Consider the following 13,090-nt stretch of genomic DNA (forward strand, 5'->3'; position numbering starts at 1 on the left):
ATGGTCACTGACATTCCAGGCGTGGCGTGAGAAGGACCTCTCTACCAACGGGCCTCACCCTGTGGCCTCGGACGGGTGATTAGGGAGGTCACGGCGGTTGCACCTGCGAACCGGAAGGTCGTTCACAGCAAGCGCACACACTTCGCTGTATTTAAGATGCAGGAAGTTGTTCCTGCGCGCACAGGTCAAGGGGTTGCTTCCCCTTTTGCCTCCACCTAATCCAAATCGCAGATTGGCCTGAACTGGAGACCCAGCAGGGGTCGCTGCTGTCCACAACGAGAGACCCAGGGAGCGTGGCCAGCGAAACCCCGAATCTTTGACATCACACTAAGCTCCTCCTTGCACGCACACATTACACACACAGACAAACACACGCGCACACACAACCATATACAGACACAGAGACCGCGTACTCACCTCTGACCGCTCGCGCCCACTTCCCCGGAGCCGACCTCGCCCGCCCGCCGCAAGTGCGTGCGGCGTGGCCACGGGAGAAGCGAGCGGCGAGCGGCCGCGGCGCCAGGGACCCGGCGCCAGGGACCCGGCGCGCAGCAGGAGCGGCGGCCGGGACGCTCCGGCAGCACCCCGTGCCTCCGGCAGCCGCGTCCGCCCCCGCCGGGGCTGAAGGGCGCAGAGCCGCCACCCCGCTCGCTCCCGGGCCCCCTGCCACCCCTATGAGAGAAGGAGAAGCCGGGCGAAGGAGCAGGACGCTCGGCAGCTGGACTCCTCCGCAAGCCCCGAGCGCCCCCTTCGCCTGCCCCCCTCCGGCGCCCGGGGAGCGACATGCAACCGCCGCGCTTCGGCTGAAAGGGGAAGGGGCCGGCGCCACTCGCCCGCTCGGAATCCGGTCCCCGCGGCGGCTGCGCGTCCCGGCCGCGGTCCCCCGGGCCCGGGAGTGAGCAGGGGCAGGAGCGGGAGAGCAGGCCGGGCCGGAGTTGGCCCAGGCGGGGGAGGACGGCGCGGGGGACGGGGAGGGGGCCCCGGCGGAGAAAGATGGCAATGTCTCTCATCCAAGCGTGCCGCAGTCTGGCTCTCTCAACATGGCTGCTTTCCTTTTGTTTCGTGCATCTGCTCTGCCTGGACTTCACCGTGGCCGAGAAGGAGGAATGGTACACCGCCTTCGTGAACATCACCTACGCCGAGCCCGCGCCGGACCCGGGGGCGACGGGCGGCGGCGGCGGCACGGAGCTGCACACCGAGAAGACCGAGTGCGGGCGCTACGGGGAGCATTCGCCCAAGCAGGACGCCCGCGGGGAGGTGGTCATGGCCAGCTCGGCCCAGGACCGCCTGGCCTGCGACCCCAACACCAAGTTCGCCTCCCCGGCCCACGGCAAGAACTGGATAGCCCTCATCCCCAAGGGCAACTGCACGTACAGGGATAAGATCCGGAACGCGTTCCTGCAGAACGCCTCCGCCGTGGTCATCTTCAACGTGGGCTCCAACAACAACGAGACCATCACCATGCCCCACGCAGGTGAGCGGCCCCGGCGGACGCGGGGGAGGGGAGCCCGGGGGGATGGAGGCGCGGAGAGGATCCAGCGCCTGCCTCCTAGCTCCTTTCTGGGAAGTCTGTGCTTTGCGAAAGACGCGTCCCTCTTCCCCGGACCTACTAAGTTTTGCTGCACGTCACGTTGTGGGTTTACAAAGAAGAACGGGCTGACTGTGTTGGGGGAACAGTGAGTGTGTTCGGTTTAGACGAGTGCCCCTCGGACTAGGGTTCGCCGAGGTGGCCTAACTTCTCCCAGGAGGACCTGAAAGGTGCGGTTGCGGGGCAGAACTCAGGCCTCTTTCTCGGCGAGTGGCGAGCCCCGAACCTGTTTGGAACAGGTAGAGATCTGATAACTCCGCTCTGACCTGGCTGTGCGCATCGGGTGTTCCCCTGGCGCAGGCGTTCGTGTATCAGGAGGTGGGTAGGGTTACTGGCGCTAGCAGCTCAGCTCAGAGAACTTGCTTCTTAAGTCAGGTTTCAGTTCTTCATGGGAGATGGAATCCTCCGCCCCGCCACCCCCTCCCGCCGCTTTGACGCACATCATGAATAATACTGAAAGTCCTGTGCGCTGCCAAACTGTCACCCGGAGAAGCCGACCGGCAGGCAGGCAGGATAGTAAATAATAACAATCCTCACCAAGCCAAGAAGAGCGCGGTGGTGGCCATGAAGTTATGTCTGCTTTTGCGGGATTACATTGCCCTTTGCTTGATCGGGAGGTTAAATATGCTCTGTGCGAATAAGAGAATTTCAGGCTAGAGAAACTAAGCTTTTCTCAATGGTCCCAGGGTGCCAGGACTAGGAATAGGTTACTACGGGCGGTTTACCCCGTGACCCACAGAGCAAAGCTTCCGTGCTGGGACGCGCGAGAAAGGTCCTCTCCAGGCTTGTCAGAGGAGCTGCTGGACTCAGCGGCGGGCGCCTGGAGTCCAGGGCTGCGCTTGCTCCTTTCCTGCGTGCCTGGCACGTGCGCCCTTCCTCCCCAGAGGGGTTCCTGGGTGGAGGCTGTGACACCCGGAGGAGGAAAACGGGAATAGAAATGACAGGTGCATTTTCTGACTGGAGTCACCTAAGCCACAACACTACTTTCCTTTATTAAAAGCCAGATTTTAATAACGTTTTGGAAATGGAATACCAAGCTTTGGCTACATAGGTAGGGCGGGGGTGCATTCTTTGGGGACAAGGTTTCATCCCAAGAGCTCCTATCGTCTGTCAGTGAAATATGCAATTCGTCTGCCTCTGGTAATCGTCACCAGCTGTGTTGGAAGAGGGCCTTGTTGACCTGAATACAAACAGGTGGGGCGGGGACAGTCCAGTGCTTCTAACACACAGGCCCAAAAACTGCAGTGTGGTGATTAATGGCAGTAAGCTTAGAAAAGTTACAGGGGTGCATATGAGAAAGTACGCTGTACTCTCTCGAGCTCCACAGTTTGTAAGGGGAAAGGTTGTATTCTGACCTTGAGACATAGGAGCACTACTTACACTAGGATATCAAGGGTTTGGAGGGCTTCGGAAGAGCACTTAAAGTCAGGTGAAGCATCTTTAAGTAAACATATTTAATGTCACAGCTTCAACTGGCAGAGTGGTATGAAGGAGTTTGGGGGGGGCGGTTTCCCTTTAAGCACGGAGATGATTGTTGGCTGACTTTGTAGGATTCTTTGTAGGAATGTTTCTTTGTGCATATGCATGAAATCTTAAACTTGGCTTCTTCGAGCACAGACTGAGAGGCATCATCTGTCCCTGTCTAAAAACGTCCTCCAGAACTGCCGACACATCGGGTCGGTGCTCTGCTTGCCTGGTTTCAAAGGACGCAGTAAGCTGATTTTCTGCACAAGCGGTGCTTGGTGAAGGCCTCGTGGGAGTAAAGGGCCTAGCAATAGTTTGAAAGTTAAAGACTAAAGAATGTAAAGAAGATTCTCTACCAACTAACTGTTGTATTTCAAAAAAATGTGTTGATGCTGTATCCGCTGGTAGCCATGGAACTTCCATAGCCCCATGTGACATACGGCCACACTGAGAGACTGTATTCACTTTACTCGGAGATTGCATTGATTTCCGCCAAAGTCTCATAAGTAGGTCCCTGACACCAGTAGCTTGGCAAACCCTTCACTTTACTCTCAACTTCTTCTGCCTGAATCGCCAGCAGGGCCCGCACTGGTCTGGCTGCCGGTGCCTTACACTCACCTCCAGAAGGCTTTACTTCCGGTTCAGTTTGAGTTGGGCTTCTGAACGCGTCTGGCAAATACATGTTAGATGCTTTCCAATATTCTTATTTCGTGAACATGGGGTGGAGGATACAGGAGAATCCATACATTTGTGAACTTTCAAATTTAGTCTCTAAAAAGTTAGCATCATCCTTTGCATTAAAAAAACATCTCATTTCTCCTCTTTTATTTCTGGAACTGATAGCTGTCAAGTGAGGAGAAGGTCTGAATTTAGAGTTCTGCAGGCCACCACGTAACACCTATGCATTTCGGTGGCTGATAGGACCCCAGAACATCCACTCTCTTGGAATTCTGTTAAATGGATAATATTTCCCCTTCACCTTTTCATATATATAGCCTTTCTTCCTGATTTTTTTTCTCTTTTCTGCTTAAATGATTTGGGTCTCTGCCACCTCTGCCACTATGGTTTCTCATTCAGAAAGACACAGCTTCTCCCGGGATAGACTAGTATTTTTACTTTATAACCAGTTTATAAATCTTACTTAAAATATGGCAGCTTTATTGGCATACAGCTCCCATACCATACAATTCACTCATTTAAAGCACGCGGTTTAATGGCTTTTACAGTAGTGACAGTTGTGCAACCCTCACCAGCAGCTCCAGAAGGAAACCCCGTGCCCATTAGCAGTTCTTCGTCAGGACCCGCCCGTCTCCCAGCCCCAGTTACTCACCAGTTGCTTTCTGTCTCTGTGCGTGGTTTGCCTGTTCTGGGCATTTCGCACGAGGGGAATACGGCAGTGTGTTTTTGGTGACTGCCTTCTTCCGCTATTTTCAAGGTCTACCAATACTCAGTACTGCATTCCTCTTTGCCAAATAATTTACCGGTGTATGTACACACATCACCTTTCATTTATTCATCCATTAGTGGGCATTTAGGTTCTTTTCAGTGTTGGGTTGTTAATAAGAAGGCTTCTAGGAACATCCACGTACACATTTTGTGTGGACCTTTCCCGTGGGTGCATACCCAGCAGTGATATTTCTCGGCCACGTGGCAACTGTATGGTGTAACCTTTTGGGGAACTGCCAGATGGTTTTCCAAAGCAGCTGTACCATTTCACATCACCACCAGCAGTGTGTGAGGACTGCAGTCTCTCTGCATCCTTACTGATGCTCATTGTTTGCCCTTCTGGTTTTGACCATCCCCAAGGTGGGGAAGTGGTGTCTCCATTGTGAGTTGAAGCTGCCATTCCCTGATGGCTACAGGTACTTTTAACTTCATCTTCATTCTTCCTCTGCTTTTCATTTTCCCTTTGTTACTCATTTCTTTGTCCTTTCCGCTCATACACTGTTTGTCCTGGGGAAGAGAAAGAGATTAATAGAGAAAAGAGATCCACCTCTTTCAATTAAAAAATAAAGCCCGTGGACTAGAGATTTTATATGTTCCCTGTAAAAGAATGTGAGGAACTGTGTGCTCAGTGCTTTAGGGAGACTCTATTGCTGGCCTGGTTTGCCCTGTGAAGGGGGCAGGAGAGCAGAGCACAATGCTACAGAGCAATAGAGTCTCTGCCTAGTGAGAGTCCCGCACGTGAACTTGCAGGTGCAGGTAAGGGTCGTGAGACCTAAATTAACGAGTGTGGCCTCCAGAGCCAACTACTTGAGTTTGTGCCCTGGCTCTACTACTTTCTCCCTGTGGGCCTTTGACCAAGTTACCCCACCTCTCTGGGCTTCTCTTTCCTCACTGGCGAAATGGGGGAAAAATAGTACCTACTTCATTTGGTCATTCTGTGAATTAAATAAGTTAGTACAGTGCTTCCATCTGCAGCTGGGATGTAGCCATCAATAAATATTAACCCTTAGGAGCATTGTACCTGGTGACACACAGGAGTCACTGACTGGAACATGCAGCCAGCTACAGGGCTCTCAGAGGCCCTGGCAGCCTGGGGAGAGAGCTCCCCGTTCACCCTCCTGCACCGTGGAGGCCGGAGCGGCTGTGCCAGGCTCTCCGGCTTCTGCAGTTTGAGACAGGGCATTGCAGCTCCTCCGGGTGGGTGGTGAGCATTTCAGGATTCACCTTTTGCCTTTGTGCTTTCTGTTGGCTGAAACTGAAGTCTCTTTGTGGCAAGAACCTGTATACTCAACATGGTAGATCTACAAGTGTGTGGGTGTGGTTTTAAGTGAGTTGTGAAGAAATGGTGCATTTTCTGTTTTTCTTCTTTTTGTCTATTGCTTGTACGTAGTTCAAAGGGAAGGGGGAGTGAAATGTGAAGCCTTCTAGGAAGAACTTCGGAGAGACGGGGTGCCGAGCAGTAATTTAGAGGTAAAGGGAGGAGATGGTCACACAACTGTCTAGGGAATAAGGTTAGCCCTTGGTGAAGAAGCATCCAGGATGGAGTGTGTTCCATGGATTCTAGGACTTTCTCCAAGGTTCAAGGAGAAAACATAGGGTATTCACTGAGACTCTTTCCTGCGTAGGTGGGTGCTAACAGTTTAATTCCTGGGTTTGTGCTGCATTTAGGGCCATTACTTGCTCAAGTCTGCCTTTGCCTAACTCCTGTAAATGTGCTAGAGCTGCTATGAGGTTTTTTTTTTTTTTGCAGGACTCATTTTTTTGGAATATTTGCCATTTGGTTTTACATTTTCCTTTAAGTAATATGTTTGCACTAACTCTGTTTTTCAGTGTGCCGTAGCCCTCTCTTTGGGTAGTAATGCACTGCTTATTCTGTGACAGGCATGTCCCCTGCGCGTTGCCCTCACAGCTGCGTCCTGTTCTTATCCCTGTTTCACGGGCAAGGACACTGAGGCCCAGGCGGGGGAGGTGATTGGCAGAGCAGGTAGGAAGGGGTGGAGCTGGACTTGCAGACCCCAGCAGGCTGTCTCCTCTGTCCGTCTGTGCTTGGTCACTGCTGCTCCTTTCACCCTCCCCCCCTGACGGGAGGCGCTCAGAGCCAGGTGTGGACGGCGCTAAGTCAGTAGTGGGTGCGGAAAATGCTCGGCCGGTCCCGTTTCGGAGCCCTTGACCCTGCCTCCGGGCCACGTGCGCTGACTTGCAGGCAGCGTTCCCGTGACGGGAGAACGTGGGCCTGCCTTTGATTAACCACCTGGCTTTGGGTCGGCCGGGCCCCTTTTCTATTCCAGGTCTCGGTCTGCTCACCTACAAACGTGAGAGGTCTGGTTAGTTACTGTCTAAGAGCTGTTGGAACTTCACAATTTATTCCTTTTCCAAAAATTAGGCTATGTTTCCTAGAATTCACATTTCTGGCAGCCCACAAGAAACCCCGGTGACAGGGCCCACGTCCCTGGGTGGCAGCCGGCAGCGGGAGCGGGCGCTGGCTGACCTTTCCGACCGTGGGTGTGCGGTTAGCAGGCCCCTGTCCACCTGGGGCTAGTGAGCGGCGGGCACAGAAAGCAGACGTGGTCTGGCACAGGGGAGCAGTCATGGGCTAGCACTGTCTAGAAACGGAGGAGGTTTCCTTGGGAGGTGGAGCTTTCACCTGCGCCGTGTGTTTGCTGAATGCAGGGTTCACGCACGAGGTTCCACTGGGCCACGTCCGAAGAGCTTCCCTGAGCCCGAGAGCCCATAATTCTCTGCCATTTAGATCGTTAAGAAACACTTCTTAGGAGTCCCAGGTTCTGCTTCACTTCTCTGTTAAGATGCATACAGAAAGCTGTCATTTATATTTGGTCTGAGTCTCCCAGAACGAAACGACCTCAGTGCCTGCTTTGTTTTTGTTTGTTTATCTGGCACTCAGCTGCCCCCCATTCACCTGTCTGTCTCCTGGCGGGCGGGCAGCCAGCAGCCGGGGATCTCAGGCTCTGTGACTGAAAGCCACGGCTCAGCATCCGTGTCAGACGACATTCCTGGCAGGGTAACAACGTGGCCTGGGCACGTCCAGAAACCGTGTGCCGTGTGTACTCATTGCGGGTCATAGAAATACACGCCTGGGGGATCTGAAAGGAATCCTATCCTCTGCCTTCTAATCTGTCATAAGAATCCCATCCTTGCCCCTCCTGATGCCTTGACTCCTAAGGATCCCCTGACTTCCCAGGATGGAAGGAGCCAGATGACCGTGGAGTCTGGAGAGGGTCAGAGAGAGTCCAAGACTCGACTGGTCATTCTTCTGGTGGTCAGGAGCGATGGTTATGCGTCCGGTGCAATGTTAACTTGTTCGGAAACCAGTCTCAACTTTTGAAAAGAAGAAGTGTAACCATTGTTGTTACATGTCTGGGCATGAAACTTAGTATATGAAGAGTTTGGTGTTTTGCTAGCTCCTGAAAGTCTCCAGTTTATCCCCAGAAAAGGGACTTCATCTGGTGTACATTCTAAGGAGGGTCTTCACTTACTATTGACGGTAGTGATGCTCGAATTCTGTGTGTATGATCATGTGAATGGAGAGACGCTAAATTTGAATTAAAGTGAAATTCAAATTCCACGCAGGGTATCACAGTTCTTGAGGGTTTTATTGGTGACATTTAGAAATAAGGCAACCTTGTGCTGTGTGATTGTACTTCTACTAAACCTGCAATTATGGTGGTTGTATTAAATGGAAACTGTGTCTATAGGTATAATAAAGTTTTTTTTTTTAATTTTAAACTTTCAGGGATTAGTCACTTGGCAGTTCCACATGTGATGGACTAAGTGTGCTTCATTGATTGAGGTCAAAATATTAACGATTAGTGTTAGATCTAGTTCTTTTTTTCTATATAAAGGAGGAAAATTAAATTTTTACAGCTTCAAAAGCATTGGTTATAAATTTATTCCTATGAGTATTATCTTTAAAAAAAGTATCTTCTCTATTTTATAATGTGGTGGTTCTTAGAAATTTTTTCCAGTAGAAAGAAGTATCATTTATCCTAAAATGGAAGCTTACATATTGGATCGTTAGGTTTTTCCATATTCAGTGTATGAATATATATTTCACAATAGTGATTTTTTTAAATTAGATGTATTTTTGTATTACATGTGGGGCTTACTCATGTCCTTCCCAGGCAAAGATATGTAATGAGTACATATATTAGGTAAAATATGGGAAATGTTTTGTTTCTTAACCAGTTCAGCCTGGAATCTCTCCATCCCAGATGGTGTTTTGTTATACACCGAGTCCGCCTAATAAGCACTGTGGAGAAGGCAAGGATGGGAGGTTGCCCCGAGCCCGGAGGTTGTCATTGCGCACCCACAAATGCCCTCTTCCCCCCTACGCCTGCCCTTTCTGCGGCCATCGGTTCCCCCCGAAGACATCGTCTGGCCCTTCTGTAGCCAGGAACCGACCACACCCACATCAGGCATGCAATTCACGTGATCCCGAGAACAATGGGGAAGATGCTTCTCCTTCATTCACCAAGAAGCTTGGGATGCTCTTCCCCGCAGACACCCACAGGACCGGCTGCCTCCGCCTCTCTCTCCGGCCCCTCCTCTAAGGTGGCCTCACTCCTACGGCACCCCCGGCTGCTCCAGGAGACCGCAGGGTCCTTCCTTCCCCACGCCCCACCCCGCACACTCTGCCCCTCCCCCTGCTTCATAGCCCACGTGCTTACCACATCTTCTCCCACCAGAATGTGAGCGCTGCCAGGAGCTGAACTTTCAGACATTTTTTTTGTTGTTGTGGTTCACGGTAAATTTCCCAAAGTCTAGAAAAGTCCCTGGTGCGTGGAATGTGCTCAGTAAATATTTATTGTTAAATAGATCTGTTAAATAATCTGGAGACTGGAAGGGTGGACTCGTAATGCGTTAGTCTCTCATTTCATGAAAAAATATTCTATGACACAAAAACTTCTCTCCTTAATTTTTGACAGGGAGATTTTGAGTCTCCCATTAAAATCTTTAGTCATCTTGTTGAATGTGGCTTGAAGTGAGTGCCTGGGTCATGTTCATGGTCTAAGGGGAAAAGACATATTAAGTGACAAGCAGAAGGATACAAGGTATCATAACTTGTAGCCAAATACAGTTCTGTGCGTGTTTATTGTCCTGCAGCGTAGAAATAGATACATAGATAGATCGATAGATAGATGTGCCTATATATGTGCATCTTTTTAAAAAGAAGTATGCCTCATAGAAATTTTTTGAAAATATAGAAATACTTAAAAAGAAAGGAAATTAATAACCATCGATAACTATAATATTTTTATGTGGGTATATGTTTACTTTTACTAAGCTGGGAATATGTTACTTATATGTTTTAGTAACTTTTTAAAGTTTAAGGTTATATTTTGAAATTTCCTTGATGTTTCCTTGATCCCTCTCTGGGGTTTCTGCTTCTCCTCCACATAAACAGGGCTGCTACGCCCACGTCCTTGGGTCCCTAAAAACGGGTGCATATCCACGCGTGATTACCTTCTTAAGTCCAGTTCTTGACTACAGCCCTAGTTAGTTAAGTGCTGTTCCTGCATGGCTGGAGAGCAGGGTTTTTGCACAGCCGACGGAGTGAGGTCTTCCGCTCCGTGCTCACTCAGCAGGATGGCCCTCCTTCGAAGGAGAAAGGACACCTGGCGGCACGGATGGGGTCCTGCCGATGGTGCCCTGCACTCCCAATACAACTTTTCTGCATCCCTGTGCTCAGGGTAGACTAGTCTGGCACTCGGGGCAAGACCCAGAAGGTGGAGAACCCGAGGAAAAGCCTCCGTGACAGAATCGTCAGAATTACAGTGGGCGAGACCCTGCCTTTCCCTTGCACCCGTCTGCCTGTGGATGTTGAATGCACGCTGAACAGGGAGTTAGGAAACCTGGCTTTCGGTTGTGGCTCCACCGCAGATGGGCTCTACAGTTGGCAAGTCACTTCCCCCTCCGGCCTCCTGCTCTTGCAGGCGACAACAGGAGTCTCCGTGGGGGGCGGGTCCTGCTTTAGATCTGTGGCTCCCCACCCTTGCTCCACGTTAGAGTTGGGGGGGTTAAACGTTACAGATGCCCAGCGAGGCCGATGTAACTGGTCCTGCTTGGGCAGGGGCCCTTCCGATGATGCTAATGCCAGCCGGGGTTGACAACCGCCACGCTGGATGAATCTTGGGTCCTCCTGTCCCATGATCCTTTATTAAGTGTTTCAAGAAAACAATGGAAAGCATGCTAGTGCCAACCAGGGCGTGCAAGAACGAACGTAGTTGGGAGAGCTCTGAAGAAGCCTGCCCTGCCCCAGTAGCTGTCACCAAATGCACGCTCCAGGCCTGAACGGGTGTGAGCCAGGAGCTTCGCAGAGGTGGGGGCTCTGTTTGGAGAGTGTTTCTCGCCATCCATCGCTGCCCAGGTGATGGGCTAAGGGGGGAAGAGCAGCACCTTCGTGGCGAGAACAGTGCTTCCCACGTTGTCAGAGGGGAGGGAGCACTGAACAAGCCGGCACAGGGTGAACCGCACTGGCTGTGATGGAAAATGTGGTCGGCAGCGGCGTGCTGGAATTCGTCCGAGGGCAGCCGGAGGGCCTGAAGGAGTGGAGCTGGCGGGCGGCTGTCTGCCTCTGCGTCAGCCCAGGCTAAGGGTGTTTTAATGATTCAACGACAGGAAAATGTGTGTGTGTGTGTGTGTGTGTGTGTGACATTTGAATGGATGTTAAGATGGTCTGATCTTTCGTGGCTTTCTGGGGAAGCCCACTCCTACGGAAAGGGTGGTAATCCATGATGCAGGTAAAGCGCCCCTTTCACGGAGTCCACATGGCGGGGGATTATCTTCAGATGATGGAGCAGACCTCGTGCCCCCTGGTGTGTGTCCTCGTCACCTGGGCACTGTCATGTTCAACAGGAAACTCGCATTTGTCGGGAATTCACTGTGAGTCAGGTGCTGTGCTGGCTGGCCCCGTGGTTGCTTGGATGGGCTGCGTCGTTGAGCAGTCGGAGCCAGGCTGGACCCGGCCCTCGCAGGCCCCAGTCCCAGCTCTGCCTAGTAACAGCCTCCCTGCCCCACTGTCCTTGTGTGTAGGATGGAATAATAATAATAACAACAACAACAACAGGATCTATTTCATGGGGTTCTTCTGAGAGTTGAATGGGTTAATATATACAAGCACGTATCTAATAAGCACTATCAAAGCACTTGCTCATAAGAAAGCAAAGGAACACCTGGAGCTGGGATTCGCCTCTGCTTTAACCAAAGCCTCTGTTGTCCTCTGCAACACGGTGCCTCTGCGTGCTGACTAGCACTTCATGTCGTGCTGCACGGACCACATTAAACTGATGCCACCTTTGATCTCAGGAAGAGTGACTACTAAGGTGGAGAGAGTATCTACTTTTATTACATTTATGTTCATCTTCTGTTTGGACATTGGTTGTAGCATCTTTCAACCTCTGATATAGTTTAGGTGAAAGACTAGACAGACAGTAAAAAACTATAGTCTTGGATTATACCTAACATATTTGTCTCTCTTTGACTTCATTTTTCGACTTGAAATCAAGTACTTTTCTCGACTTGATTTCATTTTTTCTTGTAACAGCAGCTCACATATGGAAAAGGTACGAGTACCCCAGCCTCCAGACAGAGCTGAAGCTCACAGAGTTCGAGTCCTCGTCAAAAAACAGTCCCAGAATTCACATCTCACTCTTGATTCAAATGTGCTTGTCGCCGTGTTCACACACTTTCTTAACGAACGGTTGTGAGCTCAGCACTTACGCATGCGCAGGTGTGTTAAACCCAAGCCACACGAAGAGAGAAATGCTGCTTTTTTCCCAACTGGTTGCCACCCAGCGGACCGGAAGGGCACGGTGGGCGTGTAACATTGTTCGTGTGGACAGGACACTGCCAGACCACCCAGGAATGATTGAATGGCCTCGAGATTTGAGGAAGGCTCTAGAGAGGTGGCAACATTTTAAAATGAGCAGAGTTGTGCAGAAAGTAGAAGGTGAGAGCACATTAAGCAGAGGAAACCCTTTATTTGATTGTTGAGGGAAGGCTGCTGGGTGGGCCCAAGTGCCAGGGCCGGGGGTCGTATGGTGAGGTGAGACTCCATACGGCCTCACCATGGAGGTGGGAAGGGTGCTGAGGAAATGGTGCATTGTGTTTCAGGCGATGGGAAATCGTTCAAAGTTTTTTCCGCAAACACTGTCAGAGCTCTGCTTTAGAAAATAATTGTGCTAGCTGCACTGAAGTGTGTATATAGGAGGCATTGCCTTTAGGGAATGTTAATCATAAGGCTGATAATAGTCTAGAGAGTTCGGGAAAAGTTTCTAAACAACTGGAGTCTGAACCTAAGGGTGGACTAAAATGGACACATCTGTATGGGTGAATGGTGACCGAGATGACGAAAGCAGAATGCGAGGAAACGAAGAGGTTCGAAAGGCAGAAGTGGATCCGGTGTCGCGCGTGTTGCACGGGAGATTGCTGAGGCTAGACACAGATGCTGGAGCCGCTACCCTAGTCCAGAGAGCCGAGCCTGTGAGAGTGGATGGGGCCAATGACACCGGGGCGCGGTGAACGTGAGAATGACACCAGGGTGGGGTGGGGGTACAGGGGGTGCATTTTAGAGGT

At 51.1% G+C, this 13,090-nt stretch overlaps 1 protein-coding gene across 1 annotated transcript in view; it reads left to right on the forward strand.

Annotated features, from left to right (window-relative positions):
• Positions 1–356: 356 nt before the first annotated feature.
• RNF150 (ring finger protein 150) overlaps positions 357–13,090 on the forward strand; it is a 165,515-nt gene continuing 152,781 nt past the window's right edge. Inside the window, exon 1 of the mRNA XM_045830975.1 lies at positions 357–1,474. Coding sequence (XP_045686931.1) covers positions 994–1,474 — 481 coding nt within the window. The 5' untranslated portion in view covers positions 357–993. The remainder of the gene's footprint in view (positions 1,475–13,090) is intronic.

This window comes from Phyllostomus hastatus, unplaced genomic scaffold (assembly GCF_019186645.2).
Source record: "Phyllostomus hastatus isolate PE091 unplaced genomic scaffold, TTU_PhHast_1.1 phas_contig_159, whole genome shotgun sequence".
Lineage (NCBI taxonomy): Eukaryota > Metazoa > Chordata > Mammalia > Chiroptera > Phyllostomidae > Phyllostomus > Phyllostomus hastatus.